This window comes from Rhinatrema bivittatum, chromosome 8 (assembly GCF_901001135.1).
Source record: "Rhinatrema bivittatum chromosome 8, aRhiBiv1.1, whole genome shotgun sequence".
In the NCBI taxonomy this organism is placed as follows: domain Eukaryota; kingdom Metazoa; phylum Chordata; class Amphibia; order Gymnophiona; family Rhinatrematidae; genus Rhinatrema; species Rhinatrema bivittatum.
Window position 1 is genome coordinate 207,219,067 of NC_042622.1, and position 23,327 is coordinate 207,242,393.

General features: G+C 46.4%; 1 protein-coding gene across 1 annotated transcript in view; it reads right to left on the bottom strand.

Annotated features, from left to right (window-relative positions):
* The window catches only part of TSPOAP1 (TSPO associated protein 1), a 1,024,985-nt gene that overhangs the window by 385,804 nt on the left and 615,854 nt on the right, over positions 1–23,327 (bottom strand). The window contains exons 18-19 of the mRNA XM_029613537.1: positions 8,283–9,098; positions 4,725–4,876 (exon numbers count right to left, since the gene is read on the bottom strand). Of these exons, the coding sequence (XP_029469397.1) occupies positions 4,725–4,876; positions 8,283–9,098 (968 nt within the window). The remainder of the gene's footprint in view (positions 1–4,724; positions 4,877–8,282; positions 9,099–23,327) is intronic.

Here is a 23,327-nt window from a genome sequence, read left to right on the forward strand (position 1 = left end):
GGTTGAGGCATCGGAAGGACTCCCGATGGAGGAATGCGGAACGGTGTTTCCCCTCCCGATGACAGGGTAAGCGGGGATGGCACTGGAGCCATCGGTGGACCCAGGATTCACCGGTGTAAAAGCGGCTATGAGCGCTTCCATCTTTGAGAGCAGCGGTGCCAATGCTGTCGGAATGGGATCGATGGTCAGTTCCGCGACCGGCACCGGGGGACCTTGGAGTCTGTGCATCGCCTAATCGATGGCCTCCTGAACCATCCGGTCCAGTTCTTCACGGAGACCTGGAGCAAGCAGCCCCGGCTCCGGAAGGGAAGAAGGAGGCAGAGGCATAGCCGGAGGGACCACCATTAAAGGCGGAGTCGCGGCTCCCGATACCCGTCCGGGTGAGGATTGCCTCGGTGACCCGGTCGTAGAAAGGGTCGGTGCCTTTTCTGGATGGGGTTTCTTCGATGGCGGCTCGGACGATAACGAGGTCGAAGATTTTCCTTCCTCGATGGTCCGAGACTTGCGGTGTGAATGCCGATGTTTTTCTCTACGATCCCTTTGGTCCTGAGGGGAGTAGAGGTAGTCGAAGGCCGAGAAGTCGTCGACGCCGGACGGTCACCGGCCCGTGGCCGATACTGGCGCGAAGTGGATGGTGCCGGTTCAGACTACATCGATTCAATAGATGGCGTCGGAGTTTGAGAATGGAAGAGAAGTTCCATTTTCTCCATTCTGGCCTTGCGACCTTTTGGTGTCATTAAGGCACATTTGGTGCAAGTCAGGACATCATGCTTGCACCCGAGACATATTACACAGACTTTATGCGGGTCTGTTATGGACATGGTGCGAGTACAGTCCGGGCACCGACAGAACCCCGATGCCATAGCCTTTGAAAAATTTAGCCGCAGTACAGTCGACGGCCAGTAGGCCGCAAGGGCCAAACTAGACGGGAATCAACCAAAAATGGGTAAAAACTTTCCGGAGTACCGTGGAGTCAAAAATTCGAAGGAGGGACTCCTATGAGGTATGAAAGTTTTTAGTAATTCCGTGAGGAAAATTCCTGTCAGGAATCTCTCTGGAGCTCCTTAACCTACATGGCTACTGCTGCGCGGAAAAAAGAAGACTGAAGAGGGACCCCTGCTGGCTGCTGGTTTTGTGCCATGCTGGGCATGCCCAGTAGGGGCCAGTCAAACTTCTAGAGACTTTGATGAAAGTGTTCCGTGATTGGGCTCCATCCTATGTCGTCACCCATATGTGAGGACTACCATCCTGCTTGTCCTTTGAGAATAAGGATATCACCTTGTGTGTCACCAGGTGGCGCTCTTCCTGAGACTTGGATCGAATCAGCCAGTCATCCAAATATGGGTGCACCAAGATTCCTTTTTGCAAGGCCACCGCTACAACCACCATAATCTTGGAAAACGTTCTGGGAGTGGTGGCGAGACCAAAAGGCAGAGCCCAAAACTGATAATGGCACTTCCAACACTGCAAAGCATAGAAAATGTTGGTGTTCCAATCGGATGGGAATATGAAGATAAGCCTCGGACAGATCCAAGGAGGTCAGAAATTCCCGACTGCACTGCCATTATTATAGAGCTTAAGGTTTCCATTTGACAATGAGTCACCTTCAAGTGACGGGTGACCCTCTTGAGATCCAAGATGGGATGAAAGGAGCCCTCCTTCTTGGGCAGAACCAAATAAATGGAATATCACCACATACTTTGAGATGTGGGCACCGGAACTACTGCCCTCAGTCTTTGAAGCGTGCCTGCTTCTTCTGCGGGGAGTGGTAAGGGGACACCATGAATACGTCCTGAGAGGAATACTGTGAAATTCCAGTGTACACCCTTTGCGTATCACCTCCAGGACCCACTGGTCCGATGCGATCTCAACCCACCTCCAATAAAAGAGAGAGAGAGAGAGACATCCCCCATCTCGTGTTCCAGGAGTGCCAGCAATCCTTCATTGGGAAGCTCGGGAAGGTCCACCACCCGAGCCCACTACTCTCTTGGGCTGCTGGGAACAAAAGGACTGAGACCTACTGAAAGGCCGAGTCCACTGAAAGGTCATCCCTTTGTAGGGACGAGAATACCTGAAATCTCGGCAATGACCCCTTTTACCAAAGAGGCGCTGTAACTGCTTCTTATCCTCCGGCAACTGAGGCATCGGAGACTCACCCCACTTTCTGGCCAGTTTCTCCAAGTCATTCCCAAACAAGAGTGAGCCTTTAAAGGGCATCTTGATAAGATTGGCTTTAGAAGCTGTGTCAGCTGACCAATTTCACAACCAGAATTGATGCCTTGCCACTATCACTGAAGCCACTCCTCTGGCCGAGGTCTGGGCCAAATCACAGTCTGTGTTTGCTAAAAAGGTGGCAGCAGGCTCTATAACTGCTCTGGAATGCCCTCCAGACTCATCAACCTCCTGAGAGAGAAGCAGACAAGATCTCACCACTGGAGCACAACAGGAGTCAATCTGTAAATTCATCACCACTGCCTCAAAGGCTTGCTTAGGAATAGCCTCAATCCTATCATATACATCCTTCAAGGCCGCTCCTCCCTCTACAGGAATAGTCGTCCACTTAGACATGGCACATACCAAAGCATCCACTTTGGAAAAACAGGCCTTCCAATGTCCGACCACCTTTATAATTTGCCTCTGGGGCATTCTATTCCAGATCAATCAATTCCTGGATGGCATCCATCACCAGTAAAAACAGAGGTTTTTCATAAGGAAACCAAAATCGGATTCTTCCTCGGCTCTGACATAGCATCTGAACACCCAGCTGTTTCAAGGTCTGGGAAATCAGGGCCAGCAGTTCATCTAAATGAAAGAACCACAACATGGTTCGATACAGTTCCAGCCCTGGAGGAATTTCCCCATGTTCCAGGGAATCCGGATCAACCTCATCATCAGTGCCATCTGGATTCCTATTGGGAACACCCACAGGGAGCCGGAGCGAGCCCTGGTGCTTAAGCATAGGGCTGGAAGAGGGAGGAGCCACCGGCTGAGGATCTGACCAGACAGAAATGGGGGAAGCGGAGGACTGCGCCTGAAGAAAGGCTTATAAGCCTTGAAAAAATTCTACCCAAGAAAAAGTAGCCAGGTCCAGAACAAGCTCAGAAGGAACTGGAGCTGGTCTTACAGAACTGCCCTTGCCAGCGGAGGAGCCAGCCAAAGGAGAACCAAGATCTGGCATCCCCCCAGTCAAGGCCGTGACCAGCCCATCAAAAGAATGGGAAGAGCCAGGCTTAGCAAAACCTGAGGAAGACAACTCTCCCTGAGCATATGAACAGCACTGACAGGTTAGAAGCCAGGTCAGGTTGAGAAGCCCTAATATGACAGGCAACACAAATAGGAAGATGCTTAGGCTTCTTGCTTACTGGCGCCATTGCTGCAGTAAACGTGTGTCAGAATGGCGCACGCTCGAAAGTGAAATGCGCGCAAATAATAAGTGTCTAGAAGAAAGCGAGGCAAGGTGCACGCACAACCTGTGCACCAATTTAAGCGCATAAAAAGGTTTGTGCGTATAAAAAGTGCGCCCAAAAACAGAGGGCACAAAGCTTGTGCACAGCCGACACTGCGCACATCGACAGCCTATAGTGGGCAGCAGAACATGCACAAGAGTGCGCAAAAACGGCTGTTGTGGCCTACCACATGGCCTGCAAGAAAAAATCCGAAGTGCGGGGCCTAGCCCACTGGGGGCCGCTCAATCCACCGGGTTGCCCAGTTCCTCAACCTCAACGGGAGCAGGAACGAACGTCGGCACAATGCGCCGAGAACGGAGACTGGAGGAAGTCCTGAAACCTGTCTCTGATTCAGATAAAGCTTTCTTTTTTCTTTTTTTTTTTTTTTTAACTTTATACCTGAGTTCAGCGCTTACTGGCTGAGTACAGAGATGGTCTCCAGCTGTGGGGGGAGAAGGCCTCTGCCGTTACCGCTGCACTCTGCCTCCTGTACCCGCTGCCTTTCAGCTTTACTATCAGTTAAGTCCATGCCGGGAAACCCAGCTACTGCACCAAAGCACACCTTAGAGGGACCATGGAAATCACCTCAGGAATTCTCAATTGGGGGGAGGGACTTTAGGTATCACCGCAGGACAGTAGGGCTTTCTTTTCCTGAATTTAGAATTTCAAAGTTCTCCTTTCAAAAAGTTCAAAGCAATCCCCATAGGGAGATGCACATCCACCATCTGCTAGAGATGGAGAATACTGGCAGGCTGGGGTCACTGCAGGGTTATGTATACTGTGACATCAGCTTGCTCCGTCTCCATCTGCTGGCAGGGGAGCATAAACCCACTGGTCTTGAGTCCATCTGTCTACATGCTAGGAAATCAAACATTTGAATTTACATCTAGCCTCTACCAGCAACCAATGCAATTGCAACCTCGTTCTTAGACCCAATGCATGCAAAAAATCTCATGCATTTTCACTGGATACCCTGAAAACGTGACTAGCAGAGGAGCCTAAGTACTGGATTGAGAACCACAGTTATCTTCTTGAACTTCTATCACCCTTGAGAGCGTACATCCTGAGTATTCAATGGAACAGACTTTTAAAATGACTTTCCCACAACATACATATTCAGTACTATTGGTACTAGCCTAAAATATTTTAATAAACTGCCTATATAATGTGATATCTGCTACAACATGTATGCTTCCTGGCAAAAAGCTAGGTTCTTCTGAAAGGCAAGGCAAATGTCTGTATATACACTTGCTAAGCAATTCTTGTAAGGCATTTTACCTTTTGTCCATCAGCATAAACAGCATAGCCAGTGACTCTGACTCCATTGGATGTTCCAGCTGCATCAATAGTTACTGGTAGCCAGCTTATAAGGAGAATTCCATGTGAAGGGCCAAGTTCTACTTGGACATCAAGTGGAGCATCAGGCGGCCCTAGAAGAAAGAATAAAGTAATGTGCTTGCTTTTGTGGTCTAATAGCTTCCAAGACAGTAGCTTGGATCCCATTTGTCTCTCACATGCATATCAACTCATTTCATTATTCATACTGGTTCAACTACTACAACTAAATTTTTAAAGTGCTACTAGACATTCTCAGACACAAGAGAAAGTCTCTGCTTGAAGGAGCTTACACAATCTAATCAAGACAAACATACATGATAAACAAGAATCTAGAAGAAGTGTAATATAAAGAAGAAGTACTCAGGATTTAATAGTTTTGAAATGGTGAGTAAGACGTATGGACTCAGTTTATTCCAAGTATACGGCATAGCAAGGAGGAAAATGTGGAGTCAGGAGTTGGCAGTGGAGGAGAAGAGCACAAATAAGAGCAACTTGCCCAACGAACAAAGTTCACAAGGAAGGGTGCAGGGAGAGAAAAGAGAAGATAGTTAATGAGGAGCTGCAGAGTGAAACTTGAACTCTCTGCAGAATTGGACAGGAAGCCAATGTAGCAACTTGAGAAGGGGGCTACATGGTTGTAGTGACGCTGAAAAAAGAAAAATTGTGCAGCTGAATTTTGAATAGACTGCAAGGGAGAAAGATGGTTCAATGAGAGGCCAGCCAAGAGCAAGTTGTAGTAATCTAAGTGGGCGGTGATAAGTATGTGGATGAAGGTTTTGCTGGCATGCTCAGAATAGAAGGAATAATTTTTAGTAATGTTATAGAGGAAGAATAGACATTTTAGAAGTGTCTTGGATTTGTGTAGAGAAAGAGAGAAAGGCATCAAAGATAATGGAGGATAAGAATGCCATCCACAGATATAGAAAAAGAGGAAATAGAGGAAGCAGGTTTTGAGAGGAAAGACAAGAAGTTCCTTCTTGGTCATGTTAAGTTTAAGGTGGCAGCAGGATATCCACACAGAGATATCAGACAAGCAGGCTGAAATTTGGGACTGGATTACAGTGAAATTTCTGGCATCGAGAGGTAGATCTTTGAGTCCGCATAAAAGTGGCACTGAAAAATGTGGAAGAAAATCTGAGCACCAAGGGAAGAAGTGTGGATAGAAAAGACAAGAGTGCCCAGGACAGTCTTGAGGCACACTGACAGATAGTGGAATAGCAATGGTGGAAGAACCACTAGAGGACACAGTAAATCCAATCAAGTACAGCATGTCAAGATGCTGATCAATAGATGGTGATCAATAGTGTCAAAAGCAGTGGATATGTCAAGAAGGACGAGGATCGAATAATGGCCATTGGACTTGCCACAAAAGTCACTGAAGATTCTGGAGAGAGCACTTCTGTGGAATGTAAAAAGGCATAAGCCATATTGGAGCAGATCCAAAACAGCCTGAGACGAAAGAAAGCCAAGACAGTGGAGTTGAATGGCACATTCAAGTAGTTTGGATTCAAAAGGGAGGAGGGAGATGAGGCAGGCAGATTGGGTCCAAGTGAAGGTTTTTGAGGCATGGCATGATCACGGCATGTTTGAAGGAAGAAGAGACAGTGCAGTGGCAAATGATTGACTGAGGAAATGATAAATCGAAGGGATGGCTGTAAAACAAGACAGAATGAGGAGTTAGGTGGGGATGAGGTCAGAGGAATAAGTAGTGATTTTGGAGGAGAGATGGGTGATTTCCTTCTCCATGATTTTAGAAAAGGAAAAAATGTGGCAGAGGCCAAAGGAAGGGGAGGTGAATGAAGTGGGGGCACAGGTGGCAGTCTAGAGGAGAATTCACAATTAATCTTAGTTTTTTTCATGAAATAAATCAGCCATAGTCTTGGTGAAAAGTGACAGCAGACTGGTAGCAGAGCCAGTTTGAGAGGGGGAGGCGGGCATGATAAAGACAGCTGGGGTTAGAGGAAAGTCTGACAAGATGGACATAATCTTGCTTGGCAAGAATAATAGCAAACCGAATGGACGTAAGCATGAAAATTTGAAATGAATGAAAACAGCATAGGAACAGTTCAGTGAGAGACATTCTGCAGAGCAGAAACAGGAATATAGGAAGTGAACTCGAAGTGGGCCAAGGTTGGGGGTTTTGGCATGCCTTATATGATGGAGGGGTAGTTTAATTTATTTTAATTTCATACTTAATCGCAAATCTTTACCAAGGAAAAGCAGTGCAATTTATAATAAAGGTAAATGAGACTAACATAATAAACTAATAGTATAGCAAGAGTGTCTAAAGCAGAGAAGAATATAAGAGTTATTAGAAGAAACTGCCTCATTAACTGGATCAGACAAGGATGTAGAGGGAAGGAGGGATGAAAGTTCTGGAGAGAACACCATGGTGACCAGCCCGGATGTTTCTGAAGGTGCTAGTGGTGATTGGATGGGAGGGTGTTTAAGAGTGAAGGTTATCAGATAGTCAGAGAGGGGAAGAATCCTATTGAAGATAGTGTGCAGCTGGAAGCGAGGACACGATCAAGGCAATAGACATGCTGGTAAGAGGAAGCAGAAGAACATAGTTTGAGATCAAATGAAAAGGTTAAGTCAAGGAATACTGAGGCAAAGGAGTTAGGGGGCCATCAACATGGAAATTGAAATTCCAAAGAATAAGAGTAGGGCAAGATGGCTCAAGGAAGAAGGAAAGCAAGAAATCAAAGTTAGCAAGGAAATTAGAAAGAGACTTATCAGGGGATGATAGATGACAGCTACATGGAGTGTGCCTCAAAGAAAGAAAAGAGGAGTGGGCTTAAAGTGGAACAAGAGGTTGAAAATATCACAGTTTGTGGGAGAAATAGCCTCCATGACAGAGCATCAACAGAAGCAGAATCATCAGGGGAAAGCCAAGACTTACTTAAAGCAAGAAGATAGAGGGATTGAAGAGAGAAAGATATCATGAATGAAGGCAAGCTTATAGGAAATAGAGTAGGTATTCCAGAGGGAACAGGAGAGAGGAAGAAAGAAAGGAGGGGGCTAAATAATGTTGGAAGGGTGATGGTTTCAAGTATTTTGATGGAAGGCCAGGATTGATATCCCCAGCTGAAAAGAGGAAGAGGAAGAAATATGGGGAAAAGTAGAAGTGTGATGATAGTGACTAGCAAAAGATGTTCTCTGGGAAAGAGGTGACAGCTGGATAGGAATTAGAATATTGTGTAGTTGAAAAGCATCAGAAAGGGCAGAAGACAGAACTGATATCTGGGATCTATTACATAGAGGAAAACATTTCACAACTGATAGAATTCTAACTATATTGTTGCCAGTGGTTTTTAATAAGAGCAGAAAAACAGAGAAAAGCAACTCCACAAGCTTTAGCAGTGTCATAAATTGCATTGTACACCTCATATTGTAAAAGCTGATAAATTGTGTTATTAGTACTGTTTTCTATAGTGTAAATCTTTGATTATACAAGTCTGACTTATTAAACCTGACCTATGACTACTCATGCTTTACCTGCTGATGGGGTAGTAAATTGTATTACTGTGGACTTTTGTTCCCGCCTCTCTGGGGGTAACTCCCATGGTGTTTTGTGTGGTCTGGACTCCACTTTCACTTTGTATTGCGTGTTGGGACTTAAATTTCTGAAGGTGTACCAGTAAGTTCCTGCCTTGGTAATAGCACACACTTCCTCATTCAAGAATATAGCATGTGTATAATTGCTGTTGCTTGGGAACCAAGTGATTTCGGCTGAGGTGGCACTGATGTCTCGTACTCTTAATTCTGTTGGTGCTATGGAAAAACCAAAGCCTATTAGAAAACTACAGCGCAACTTATCAGAATTTCCTTTCTCTGTAACACTCTGCACTGAAATCCGATAGGTCTTCATCTTTAAATCAAGCTTTTCTATCAAAGCTTTATTTTGTGAGCCAAACCTAACATTTTGTCGCAGTTCTCTATCCACATAAATGTTATAGCTCTGCACATTGCCCCAACCAGCTGGTAAAAGTGGTGGCTCCCAACCCACAACAATACTTCTGGAGAGTTGTTTGATCAAGCTCAGTTTTCTTGGATAAGGCACCGCTATGTGATCACCACACTCGTCCCTCTCTTCTTGTAAACAGTTAGGCAAAGGACTGAGACTGGTTTCCTCTTCATCTGGAAGATCGCTCCTCTCCACACTGCTTATACTTCCACTTAAAAAGCTGATTTCTTGGCATGAGCTATGGGAAAGATCATTTCCTTCTGGAGGCTGGAAGGTCATCAAATCATCAGAAACTTGTTCAATGAAATTGGAGGGGACCAGTCCTCTTCTGCCATCCATCAGCTCCCCTAGCCAAGACAAAACTCATTAATTTCAATATTCTGCCTTCTCTGCTGAAAACAAAATAAAACTCTTCAAACGATTTCTTTGCTATAAAAAATTGACATCTTTGCATAATTAAAACACGTTTCCACAGACTTCAGTAAAAGAAATGAGGGACTGAGGGGAAAGGTGTTGCAGTCCAATATTCATATTATAATATTTCAATAAGTAAAACTTCCATAAAACAATCATTCTCCTAGGACAAGCAAGATGGTAGTCCTCACGGATGAGAGACATCATCAGATGGAGCCTGGCACAGAAAACTTGTGTCAAAGTTCTAGAAACTTTGACCGGCACAGTGAGCATGCCACTATCCACGCAGGGTCCCTCTTCAGTCTCATTTTTTCCGCGAAGCAGTTGCCATCGTGGTCTAGGAGCTCTCTCCAAAACTTTTTCCAAATACTTTTCCATCGGAATTTTTTCATCCATTTCTTCTGTGTGGGGGTCCCTCCCGCTATCGTTCTCTCCCAGCATCTTGGAATAGGTACGGTTTTTCTCTGTTCCTTACGGTCGATTCCCAAGCATGTTGCCTTCCGGTGGCTGCCAGCTATCAACCGCTCGCCAGCTTTTTATGGCGTTGACTGGTTTTCGGAAATGCCCCCAGTGCCTGCGGACCATGTCCATCACGGATCTGAACAAGGTCTGCATCCTCTGCCTGGGAGTTTCCCACGACTGTGCTCAGATGACTCCTAAGGGCCTTTGTTCCTAGCTGGACAAAATGGAGCAGGTTTTTGGCGCGAAAAAGTCGGCTCCATCGCCTCTGAAGGGTTCACAGACATGGCATCACCGTCCGCGTTCCACCCGATCCCCCCTCGGGAAGAAAAAGGCTCAGGGGAACAGCCATCTCTGTCGTCTGACCAGTCGAAGGTGTCCAGATAGTCTGTTTCCTTGGCGCTGGAGAAGGACTGGGCCGAGAACAGAGGGAAACACCATCACCGGCACCAGTAATTGTCATAGCACGGCACCGGTGCTGAAGCTAGGGGAGCACCGGCCCATGCTGAGCCTCCCCCGAAGCGACCCTGTGGAGAAGAGACCCCATTTCTCTTCCAGGCCCGGGAGTTCCAGGCACTCACCACAGATTCTGGGTCTGGCACCGAGCCTTCTTGGCCCCCTATGAAGGCTCTGGTGATGCCTCATCCACCTCCTCCTCCATCAACTGTGCTTTGATTGCCAGATTTTCAGGAGGAATTGGAGCGCAGGGTGCAGCAGGTGGTACTCTGTGCCCTTTGGAGTGTTGAACTGCCCCCAGCACCAGCCTCCATACTGACACCGGAACCAGCACCTGCTCTGCTAGCTCCCCTGCTGGAGTGTCTAGACATCCTGTTGGCCCATTTTGCCAACATAGGTGATTCCCAGGGCCTCCTCGGCTCCCCAATCAGTCACCGAGATCACCCTCCGGAGTGATTCCAGTCCTCAGATCCTCAGAGGAGGAAGGAGCACCACCAAGCCCAAGGTCCGCGACAGTGCATCCATTCCCCGAGCCCGTTCCATCGGGAGTACCAGGGCCGCTGGTTCCCTCAGTGCCAGATGCCCCTGGCACCAATGTTGTCTAGACAACACTCGATGCCACTACTGAGGGGAATGGGTGTGGTCTCCCTCACCGTCCCCCCTGGGGACGTCAGCAAGGAGGATGTACCATATGACCCCTGGGCGGATGATACATCGGAGACCTCTTCCGAGGCCTCCAACCATTTACCCTCTGAGCCTTCTCCACTGGAGGAGACGTCTCTCTCCTCCAGAAGACCTCTCCTTCTCAGGCTTTGTTAGGGCGATGGCAGAAGCCAACCCCTTCCAACTCCTCACAAAGGATGCCCGCCACAAAATGCTGGAGGTCCTCCAGTTTGTGGACCTACTGAAGGAGGTGGTAGCTATCTTGATCTATGAGATTCTTTTAGAACTGCTCTACAGGATCTGGGAGCATCCGGGATCTGTCCCCCTGTTAACTGGAAAACAGATGCCCTCTAGCTGGTTCAGAACGCTCTGGACTTCCAAAAGTGGCAGCTCCCTCACCAGTTTGTGGTTGTCGAGCCTGCCCTTAAAAAGGCAAAGAGATCCCGCACCCATTCACCCACCCCTCCAGGCCAAGAACATAGTGCCCTGGATGCTCTGGATAGGAGAGGTTTTCAAGGAGCGATGCTCATCGCCTGTATAGCTTCCTACCAGTTGTACATGTCCCAGTATAACAGGAACCTATGGAAACAAGTTCAAGAGCTGGCAGAGAATCTTCCTCAGCAGCAGCAAGAGGCTCTAGATGCAGTGGTTCACAAGAGCCTGAAAGCCAGAAAGCACAAGGTGTGGACAACCTACGAAGTCTTTGAGACGTTGGCCAGTGTGTCGGCCGCGGGCATTAACGCGCATCGCATGGCTTTGAACCTCTGACCTTCGTCCGGAAGTTCAGGAGAGGTTGGCGATCTACCCTGTACCGGAGAGAATCTCTTCGGTGACAAGGTCAGGGACGCAGTGGCTCAGCTCAAGGACCACCATGAAACCTTGTAACAGCTTTCGGTTAGCGCCTCCAACCCACAGTCTTCTGGGTGCAGGTTTCCACAACCAGCACCTTGCAATCCCTTCTACCGCCAAAGGTGGTACTATCTTCCGGCTACACATACTAGGGGCCGACCTCACCAGCAGCTTACCCCAGCCCAGCTGCGGGTTTTTGACTGGCGGCGAGAAAGCGGAGACCAACTCCCGGTGCCTGCAGATCCTTGCCCACTGGTTGGAGGTCTCTTTGCAGACCACTGGGCTCCCATCACCACTGATAGGTGGGTTCTGGCCATCGTGAAACACGGTTACCGCCTGAACTTCAAAACAGTCCCGGGGAACTTCCCACCACTCTCAACAGGGGACCCTTGGGACATCAATCAATCCTCGAGTCCGAACTCTCGGCCTTGCTGATGGCCAGTGCGATTAAACCCATGCCCCGCTCTCTGTGGGGTTGGGGGTTCTACTCTAGGTATTTTCTAATACCAAAGAAAACAGGTAGCCTCCGGCCCATTCTCGATCTGAGAGTCTAAAACAGGTTCTTACAGTGAGAATGCTTCAAGATGGTCACCCTAGGCACCCTGATCCCTCTCCTTTGCAAGGAGACTGACTCTGCTCTCTCGATCTGAAGGATGCTTACGACCATATAGCCATATTTCCGCCACACAGGAAGAAACTCTGCTTCGTCTGGCACAGGCACTTCCAATACTGGGTGCTACCATTCGGCCTATCCTCTGCTCAGAGGGTGTTCACAAAATGCCTGGCTGTGCTGGGCGCACACCTGCACCGCAGGGGAATGCACGTGTTCCCCTACCTATGCAACCTGCTCATTAGGAGCACCAAACAGGAGGGTGCTCTACACTCCCTCTGCCTCACGGACAAGATGCTGCAGTCACTGGGGTTTGTGATCAATCTCCCCAAATCTCATCTAAGCCTGTCACAGCAGTTGGCATTAATCGGAGCTCTGCTGGATACAACCCTCGCCAGACCGTTTCTTCCCCGGGACCATGCCCAGACCCTGGCGTCAGTAGCACACTCTGTCCGCCGGAGTCTGAAGGTCTCTGACAGGGTGCTACTCTGCTTGCTGGGGAACATGGCAGCCTCCGTTCTTGTCACCCTACTTGCCCGACTAGCCATGCACGTCACACAGTGGACACTCCACTCTCAGTGTCCAAGCCACCCAGGCCCTCTCAGCACTGGTGCAAATTACCTCACCACTCTGAGCCTTCCTTTCCTGGTGAGAGAAGTTGCCCAACTTGGAGAGAGGCCTTCCTTTCCAAACACCATCTCCCCAAGTAGTGCTGATCACAGTTGCCTCCACCTTGGGCTGGGGAGCACATGTGGACAATTTTCGCATGCAGGGCTTGTTGTCGGAACAGGATGTGTGTGGTCAGATAAACTTCCTGGAACTATGAGCAATTAGGTATGCCCTCTTGGTGTTCTAGGATCGCTTGTCCCACAAAGTAGTCTTAATCCAGACAGACAACCAAGTTGCGATGTGGTACATAAAACAAGCAGGGAGAGATGGGCTCCTTCATGCTTTGCCAGGAGGTGATGCATATCTGGGCCTGGGCACTGTCCAAGGGCATGCTCTTACGAGCGGTACTTTGCAGGGATGGACAATGTAGTGACAGACCGCCTAAGTTGGACTTTCCATCCCCATGAGTGGTCGCTCAACCAGATAGTTGCGGACAGGCTCTTCCGCCTGTGGGGCAACTGAGATGTGGATCTCTTTGCTTCCCCCTGGAATTACAAAATGCCCCACTTCTTTTCCCTGTACAGGGAGAACGAGGAACCAGGCTCTGATGCCTTCGTCCAGTTTTGGGGCAAGGGCCTCTTGTATGCGTATCCTCCACTCCCACTGGTGGGGAAGACACTAATGAAGCTCCAGCAGGACAGGGGCACCATGATCCTGGTTGCCCCATATTGGCCACAGCAGGTCTGGTGCCTGATCCTGCGAGACCTATCGATCCAGGAGCCTATATGTTTGGGCACCTCCCCCGACCTGATCTCGCAGGATCAGGGCAGATTGTGCCACCTGAACCTCCGACCACTGGTTCTCACTGCCTGGATGTTGAAAGGGTAGTCTTACAGTCCCTTGACCTCTCTGACAACATGTCACAGGTACTGGTGGCTTCCCGAAAGCCTTCCACCAGAAGTCTTACCGTTTGAAATGGAAGAGGTTCTCAGTCTGGTGTGAGGCGAAAGGCCTAGATCCTCTCTCCTGCCCCACTCTGCGACTTTTGGACTACTTGTTTCCCTCTCAGAGTCTGATCCGAGTCCACCTGAGTGTGATCAGCGCTTATCACAAGGAGATAAATGGTGGACTCATTTCCATGCAGCCCTTGGTGGGCCGCTTTATGAGGGGCCTACTATTTACTGCTAAAGCTCCCCGTGTCTTGGGACCTTAATGTGGTACTAGCACGACTCATTCAACCTCCCTTTGAACCTATGCGCTCCTGCGAACTAAAGCATCTCACCTGGAAAGTCATTTTCCTGGTTACGGACACCTCCACTCGCACGGTCAGTAAGCTTCAGGCATTAGTGACGTATTCGCCTTATACAAAGTTCTTTCATGACAGGGTGGTTTTACGCACTCATCCTAAGTTCCTGCCTAAGGTGGTTACTGATTTCCATCTCAATCAGTCCATTGTTTTACCCACCTTCTTCCCAAGGCCCCATTCCCACTGGGGTGAACGGGCTCTGCACAACCTGGACTGCAAATGTGCTCTTGCCTTTTATCTTGAGCGCACAGCAGCCCTCAAGCAGTCCACACAGCTCTTTGTCTCCTTTGACAAAAACTGACTTGACATTGTGGTGGGCAAGCAGACCCTGTCCAACTGGTTGGCAGACTGCATATCCTTCTGCTACGAGCAAGCGGGCCTTCCAATTGGAGGCCACGTTAAGGTGTACTCAGAGCCATGGCAGCATCGGTGGTGCACATCTGTGCAGTCCCCATCACTGAGATCTGCAAGGCTGCGACGTGGAGCTCCCTACACACGTTCGCTACCCAGTACTGTTTGGACAAGGATGGTCAAGACAGTACCTTTGGCCAGCCTGTCCTTTGTAATCTGTTCCAGGCATGAGAACCTAACTCTCCCTTCCTAGGGCCCAGTTCTTGCAGCCTCCCTGTTGCATCCCACAGCACTTCTGTTGTTGTGCCCATTGGTACGCAGTTTAGTGCTGTTGGTCCTGTTATTGCCAGGGGCAGCGTGCAGCTTGGTATTCACCCATCCATGAGGACTACCATCCTGCTTGTCCTAGGAGAAAGCAGAGTTGCTTACCTGTAACAGGTGTTCTCCTAGGATAGCAGGATGTTAGTCCTCAGGAAACCCACCTACCACCCTGCGGAGTTGGGTTTGCTGTCGGTTTGGTTTTTTATTTTTTGCTTGTCTTTTCACTATGGTACAAGACTGAAGAGGGACCCCACGTGGCCACGCAGATAGGGCATGCTGGACATACTCAGTATGTCTGTCAATGTTTCTAGAAACTTTAACAAAAGTTTTCCGTGCCAGGCTCCATCTGATGATGTCACCCATCTGTGAGGACTAACATCCTGCTGTCCTAGGAGAACACCTGTTACAAATAAGCAACTCTGCTGTATCTATATGACAACTTTTAAGACTGCTGAGAAAAGTAAAGAACCATGTCAGCATCATATAACCATGCATCAAAACCTTAAAGGGTAAAGTCAACACATTATGGGACACCATCCAATGACAAAGGTGCTTTCATAATGTCTGACATGACGATGTAATTTAGGGTCCCAAAACCTTCAGCTAAAACAGTTCAAAAAAAATTAAGCTGCTTATATTAAAATTATTTTTTTTAGCAGTACTTCTGGATTTGAACATATTTCCAAGGTACTAAAGGTATAGTCTTTACCTTTGTAAGAATCAACAAATGGTGTTGGAAGTGTAAGCATTAAAAAAAAACCCAAAACTTCATTCTAAATCCAAACAAAAATTTGCAAGAGTGATATGATTTTATAAGTCAAATAGTTGCAAATAAGTACATATATTTTGCTTTTACCAAGGTCAAAGACTATAGAAATCACACACTTTCAGGCCGATGTAATATTGGCACATAGAAAGCAGGCGCTCAATACTGAGCAACCGCTTTCCTAACACATGCTCAACCACCTCTCCTGGGCACCTGTCATATTTAAATGACCTGCCCTGTAAAAAGGATAGGGCTGTTCCCAACTGGTCATTTTCACCGACATTTGTCAGTGAAAGGCCAATCCCCTTTCAGGACAGCCTTCTGAAAGGTGATTGGTCCTTTCACTGACGTGTGATAGTGAACAGATCAATCAGTGATAAGTGAAGGATCAATCACCTTTCAGAAGCCCTTTTTTTTTTTTAACCTTACTCCTTTTTGTTTCTACGACTTAATCTCGCCCAGGGCAGGAATTAATTTTGGAGAGTAAAAATATGTGCGTCAGGGGCACTTTTATTTTGCGCATTGGGGGGAATAGCTAATAGCACTCATCAACATGAATTTACATGTGATGAGCGCTATTAGCTAAGTGCGTGATTGGATGCGTGTTTTTGATGTGCTAACCTGTTTTGCATAGGGGGTTATGGACGCACGTCCAATCGTGTGTTGAGCAGTGCGCTGCGGCCAGCCCACGGTACTGCATTGGCCTGTTTGATAATTATCACACTGTGAATTACAGCAAATAGTATTACTTGAAAAATCCATTAGAAGATCATTGTTGTCTTAACAGTCAGGGACAAGAAAACTGGTCAAATTCCTATTTTTGTGGCTTAACATTCAAGATGGTGTCTACATAATGACAATCCTATCCAGAGTACTAGCTAACTGCTCTTACATATATAGTGGCTACAGGAAGTCTACACCACTTTCCAAAATGTTTACCTTTTGCTGCCTTTCAGCCTGAAAAATGCATTGAACCAGTATTTATTCCATGTATCCACAGATCCTACTCCAAAACTGATAAGTAAAAAATATATTCCAGAATTCTTTAGAAAATGAAGTAGAAATAAAACATGGTATAGCTTGGTTGGATAAGTGCCCACAACCTTCTACTTCTATAGCAATCCTAAAGCTCTGATGTACCCATTCGCTTTTAAAAGTGCAAACCAAGTGAATTAATTCACATGATAGGATAAATTCAGCAGTTCCTGTTTGCTCTCGCCATTCGGTGAGAACCAAGTTTTGGGCACTATGGACTCAAATACTTCCTCTCTGGATCCCAAGCCCACAAAATCTGTTTAAAAAAAAATCTGAATGGGTCACACAAAATTCTTAGCTTGCATGGTTAATTCTAATTTAGTACAGGATTGCATGGAATCTCTCAATTCAACTGATAATTCATTATTGACCATTTCTAATCTGCCATTTATCACTGTTACAGAAAAGATAGTAGCTGGACAATTGGAAAAGATTTTGGATAAGATCATGGCTTTCCATCCAAGGTAGTCAGGTTTTAGACAACGTCATAGCCCTGGAATTAGCCCCGCTAGCACTAATGTATCCTATCAAAGTTAAATCAGAAAGCGGCAAAGATGCTCATTTTCATTGATATAAGCCCTGCTTTTGATACCACTGACTAATAGACCAGGATCGAAGAAGTTGTCTAGCATGGTTTAACCCTTTCTATACAACCTCACTTATCAAGTATGTTGAGGAAATAAATGATCTGAAACTAGCCCATTGGCATGTGAAGTCCCACAGGGCTTCATATTAAGCACCCCTTTTTAATGTATGTACATGGTCCTTCCAACAAGTTATTCAAAAGCTGGGGTACAGCAGTTTAATTTTGCAGATGACATTGAAGTTGTGGCCTATGCTGACCTGGAATGCTCAGAGGCAGTAGGAAAATTCAACCGTTGTCTACACAAGATTCACAATGGTTCTTTGCTCTTAAAGGTTAATCCCCAAAAATCAAAAGCACTTTGGATGAGCAGGAAGAACAAGCCTCTTACAGTTGTTCCTTGTATGGAAGGCATAAACTGCCTAGTGACGTAGCTAAAACCTTACAGGTGTATTTCCAAAGGAATTATGCATGTAAATACAATATACTATTATAGCACTTTCCAAAAGGCGTTTACCCATGTTACATGCACTTAATATGGGTAAAATAGAGCTGAATTGGCCAATAAGTGACAGTCGACAGGATTTTTATAGGTATAACATTTTATATAACACCAGGTCCGGTTTAACATTGGATAATTGCATGGTAATACACAATACGGGCTTCTTCAGCCATTGGCTAACGATAGCAGGAGGTAACGTTAAACACTGAGCATGTTTACCTGGAGGACGTTTACAAGAGGTAATTCTCTTTCAGGTCCGCATCGAAGCAAGATTCTACGCTATCATAGTTCCCAACCAGGTCGGGGCACCATGTCACCATCAGACGTGAAATGAAAACGAGTCAAGAGGACGCCCTATTCTAATGCAGTTCCTTCAGGTCCGCTCATTAGATAGTTTTCTCAACAAGAAAGTCTTCTGTAAGGTCCGATTTTGACGTCATGAACGCGCTCAATTATTTTAAGTCACTTATTGGCCAATTCAGCTCTAGTAGATATATATAAAAGGGTTCACAGCACGCCTATTCTTCCGGAGGCGATCGACAGAGGAAGATCGCTATGTGGCAGACACAGATATCATCTAAGGAATCGTTGAGAGTTTCAGACCCTGTGAAGTTGGTTTTTCAGTATTATCCAGTCCCCTGAGGAAAGACTGACGTTTGAAACATGGATTGTTCATGTCGGGATCATCACTAAAGGTTGGACACTACACACCAACACAAACCGGGGAAGTCTGATTTTTTTCTCTTTTTGAATACCTTTCTCAGTTTCACAGAGTATATAACGTGGAGCACGCATATAAACTAGTTGTATATTATTGCCACGGAAGAGTCTTAGGTCATTGGGACAAACATATGCAACACAAAAAAATTTTCAAAAAAAGATCTTAAGGAGGAGAAGGAAGGTTGATGGAAGAGTGGTCAAAGATATGGAAGCTGAGATTCAATGCCAAGAAGTGCAGAGTCATGCATATGGGGAGTGGAAATCCAAATGAACTGTATTCGATGGGGGGAGAAGGGCTGATGTGCACGGAGCAGGAGAGAGACCTTGGGGTGATAGTATCTAACGATATGAAGTCTGCGAAACAATGCGACAAGGCGATAGCAAAAGCCAGAAGAATGCTGGGCTGCATAGAGAGAGGAATATCGAGTAAGAAAAGGGAAGTGATTATCCCCTTGTACAGGTCCTTGGTGAGGCCTCACCTGGAGTACTGTGTTCAGTTCTGGAGACCGTATCTACAAAGAGACAAGGACAAGATGGAAGCGGTACAGAGAAGGGCGACCAGGAAGGTGGAGGGTCTTCATCGGATGACATACGAGGAGAGATTGAACAATCTAAATATGTACTCCGTGGCGGAAAGGAGGAGCAGGGGTGATATGATTCAGACTTTCAGATACTTGAAAAACTTTAACGATCCAAAGACAACGACAAACCTTTTCATCAGAAAAAAATCAGCAGAACCAGAGGTCACGAGCTGAGGCTCCAGGGAGGAAGACTAAGAACCAATGTCAGGAAGTATTTCTTCATGGAAAGGGTGGTGGATGCCTGGAATGCCCTTCCGGAGGAAGTGGTGAAGTCTAAAACTGTGAACGACTTCAAAAGGGCGTGGGATAAACACTGTGGATCCATCAAGTCTAGAGGGCGTGAATAAAGAGGAGGCAGCAAAACACTGCAAGGAGCGGCAGTAGCCACAGAGGCATTCAAACACTGCACGGAGCAGCAGTAGCCACAGAGGCATTCACGGAGCTGGATGCCAGTGGCCAGTAGTTGGTGTTCCACCTTCACGGAGCGGAAGGATGGAGGGCTGCTATCTCCAAAAAACAAACAAAAACAAAAAACAAAAAAACAAACAAAAAAAATAAAAACAGGGGTGGGTAAGAGTATGGGGTAAGGGTGTGGCCTGCTTGTTACAGCGGTTGCTACCCCTAATTGAGCTGGACGTTCACTTGGATGCAGATACGGCGCTGCTCTCTAAATTGGTGGTGGGGTGGAGGGGAATTACGGCTGGAGGGTACTGGAAGCCAATAGTAACAGGTGGGAGAGAAAAAAAAGGGGAAAAAAATGGATAAAGTGTGTAGCTTGCAGGGCAGACTGGATGGGCCGTTTGGTCTTCTTCTGCCGTCATTTCTATGTTTCTATAACCACTAAGTAGTGGTGCCGGGCACCTACACAATATATGAAACCCGCCTCTAACTCCATTGTTATATTATTCAAAGAGATGATTTAAATATATTAAAAATACACACCACAAGTTGTGTAGGTGTTTAATAACAATTAAAACATCAGAAAACAGAATTATTCGCTTTAAGTTATCACTGTATGACAGCGACAGAGCACAGCTCTAGGATTGTTTTGATTTAGTAATTAGTTCGCTGAACATAGTGGTGTATTTTTTGATATAAATGGCTTATACTGCATATTAAGCCTCTTGTCTGGCTATAATTTAGCCATATTAAAAAAAAGGGTATTATAGGAGCATTCTAGGGAGGGGCTATCCAGCTAACCTAGCTGAATATTGGGTATGTCTGGCTAGGTTAGCCGGATAACTTTCTACTGAACCAGAAATCTTCAAAGATATGCGGTTAAGTAGCTGTCAATGTCACCAAAAAAACAAATTCTAAGGGCCTGTGATCCGATTGTGAAACTCCCCCCCCCAAAAAACAAAAATGGCCCTATCGGACCCAGCAGCCCCTAAACAAGCACAATCCCTTCCCCCTGCCACCACATCACATTTCCCGGTTTCATTAAAAAGGTTGCCATCGGTACCCCTGGCCTTCACCTCCCCTACCCGGTCACACAAGAAACTGTCTCACCCCCCCCATCCCCAGAACAGATCCTTTCCAGACTGAGGGTCTTACTCGCTCCTGGAGGCTCCAGCACCGCTTCTGATAGGCAGTGCTGGAAGTGTATATAGAGCAGTATATGAGGTTTTGTTTTCAATTTCCTCTTGGAACACATTCCAGAGGAGAGGTCCAGCAGCCCCAAACATGCACTCTTGGTATTCAGCAAGCCAAACAGATTTTATAGATGGGATGTCAAGCAACATTTGAAAAGATGAGTGACGTGGACAATGCAGATGGTAATATGGTGTTAAAGCAATGAGGAGACAAACCATTGTGATAGTTTTCAAGACCAATGTTAGGACCTTGAAGCTCATCCTCCAAGAAACTGGAAGCCAATGAAACTGAAATATGCTCACATCCTGGAGCTCCAGTCACCAATCATGTCACATTTTGATTTGTATTTTTTATGCAGCAGAATGTGAAAATATTCAAGGGTGTACAGTCTTTTACAAGGCACTTTTAATTGTAGTATATAGCAACAAAATTGATGTTCAGGCAAAAAAACATTGCCATGTTATCCCTCTGCTTGAAATTTTACATTGGCTCCTTTTGTGTAGAACAAAATTCAAGACTGACTGGTGTTTTGAGCTGTATTGTAAGGGCCAATTTAAATATCTCTTAGATATCTAGACTCATTACACACCTTCGAGAGCATTATGCCCTTCTCAGGCAGGACCTTTTGAGAATTCCCTCTCTGTCTGAAATCAGGTTAGAAGTTACAAGATGCAGAGTGTTCAGTTACCACATAGTAACATAGTAAAGACAGCAGAAAAGGACCAGATGGCCCATCCAGTCTGCCGAACAAACTTCTTATGGTAGTATCTGCCACTATGTGCAGAATACCCCCCATGTTTCTCTCAAGGGTAATAACCTCCACTCCATGCAGTTACCCCCAAGCCTTACAAGAGAAGTAATATTTACAATCAATGAAAACCAAGCAACTGTCAAACCCATAAATTACTGCTAGCAACATTTTTATTGGGTGAGGAGTCTTCTTGCTAATTCAGACAATGCTGCTTGATGTTCTTTGCTTTGGCACTTGGTCATAGAATCCGTCCTGTGATTTTTTTTGTGTCTGCTTGTAAGTACCCCAGACCGTAAAAGTCAGGGCCTAGGTTGTTGTGTCTGCATCCAGTTCCCCTTCCCACAGTGGGAAGCGATGTTGCAGTTGGGTCAAAAGCATCAATGATATCAATTGAGATTAGTAATCCCCATACCTTCTGCTAAGGGTAGTAACTGCTGCTCCATGCAGTTCACTCCCATGTACCCTCTTTTTAATTTCTATCCTCTAGCCTCAGTGTTCATCCCATGCCCCTTTGAATTTATTGACTGTTTTCCTTCTTTACCACCTCCTCCCGAAGACCATTCCAAGCATCCACCACCCTCTCCATGAAGAAATATTTCCTGACTTTGGTTCTGAATTCTCTTCCTGGAGATTTATTTTGTGACACCTAGTTCTACTGTTTTCTTTCTAATGGAAAAGGTTTGAAGTTTGGGCCATCATTAAAACCTTTCAGGTATCTTGAAGTCTGTATCATATCTCCCCTAGGATATAGATATTCAGATCATAAGAACATAAGAACATAAGAAAATGCCATACTGGGTTAGACCAAGGGTCCATCAAGCCCAGCATCCTGTTTCCAACAGTGGCCAATCCAGGCCATAAGAACCTGGCAAGTACCCAAAAACTAAGTCTATTCCAGGTTACCATTGCTAATGGCAGTGGCTATTCTCTAAGTGAATTTAATAGCAGGTAATGGACTTCTCCTCCAAGAACTTATCCAATCCTTTTTTTAAACACAGAACTAGCAGCAGCAGCAGCCTCCTTCCAACCCTAACCTCTTCATTTTCAGCCCTCACGGAGAAAGGAGTCCCTTCAGCCATGGGGGTTGACGTTCTTCTTCATTTTTCTCTGAGTCGCGCTGCTCATTCCTCAGGCCGCACCTCTCGTGTTCTTCGGGCCGACGCTGACCACACTAGCATGGTCTCTTCTTCCCGCGCACGCACCCGCTGCTCACCATTTCCTCTTCTGGGCCGCGGGAAGGGGCGGGAAGAAGAGACTGTGCCGGTGCCGCTTCTGCTCCCTCTCACTGAGGAGGAGGGGGGGGGGGGGAACGACATCTGGCCTGTGATGCCTTCTCCCTTCACTATGGGACACATCCTCTGGCAACAAATTCCAGAGTTTAATTGTGCGTTGAGTAAAAAAGAACTTTCTCCGATTAGTTTTAAATGTGCCCCATGCTAACTTCATGGAGTGCCCCCTAGTCTTTCTACTATCCATCAGCCTTTCCTCATAAGTCTTCCGATACTGAACCCACACCATTTTGGACACACTTTTCTAGACCGCCTCCATCATGCCTCCATCCTTTTTGAGATAGTATCCAGAACTGAACATAGTATTCCAGGAAAGGCCTCACGAAGGACTTGTACAAGGGCATCACCACCTTTTTCCTGCTGGTATTTCCTCTCTCTATGCAGCCCAGTATTCTTCTGGCTTTCACTATCACCTTGTCACATTGCTTCGCTGGCTTCAGATCGCCAGATACTATTATCCTAAGGTGTCTCTCAGTCTGTGCACATCAGAGTTTCACTCCCCATCATATACAAATCTTTCAGATTACCACACCCCAGATGTATAACTGCACTTCTTGGCATTGAATCCCAGTTGCCAAATCTTCGACCACTGTTCAAGCTTTCTTAAAATCACTTTTCATTCTCTCTACTCCTTCAGGTATGTCCATTCTGTTGCAGATCTTAGAATCAACACCTTTACCTTGGAATGCCCTCCCACTGGAAATTTGTTCAGAATCTA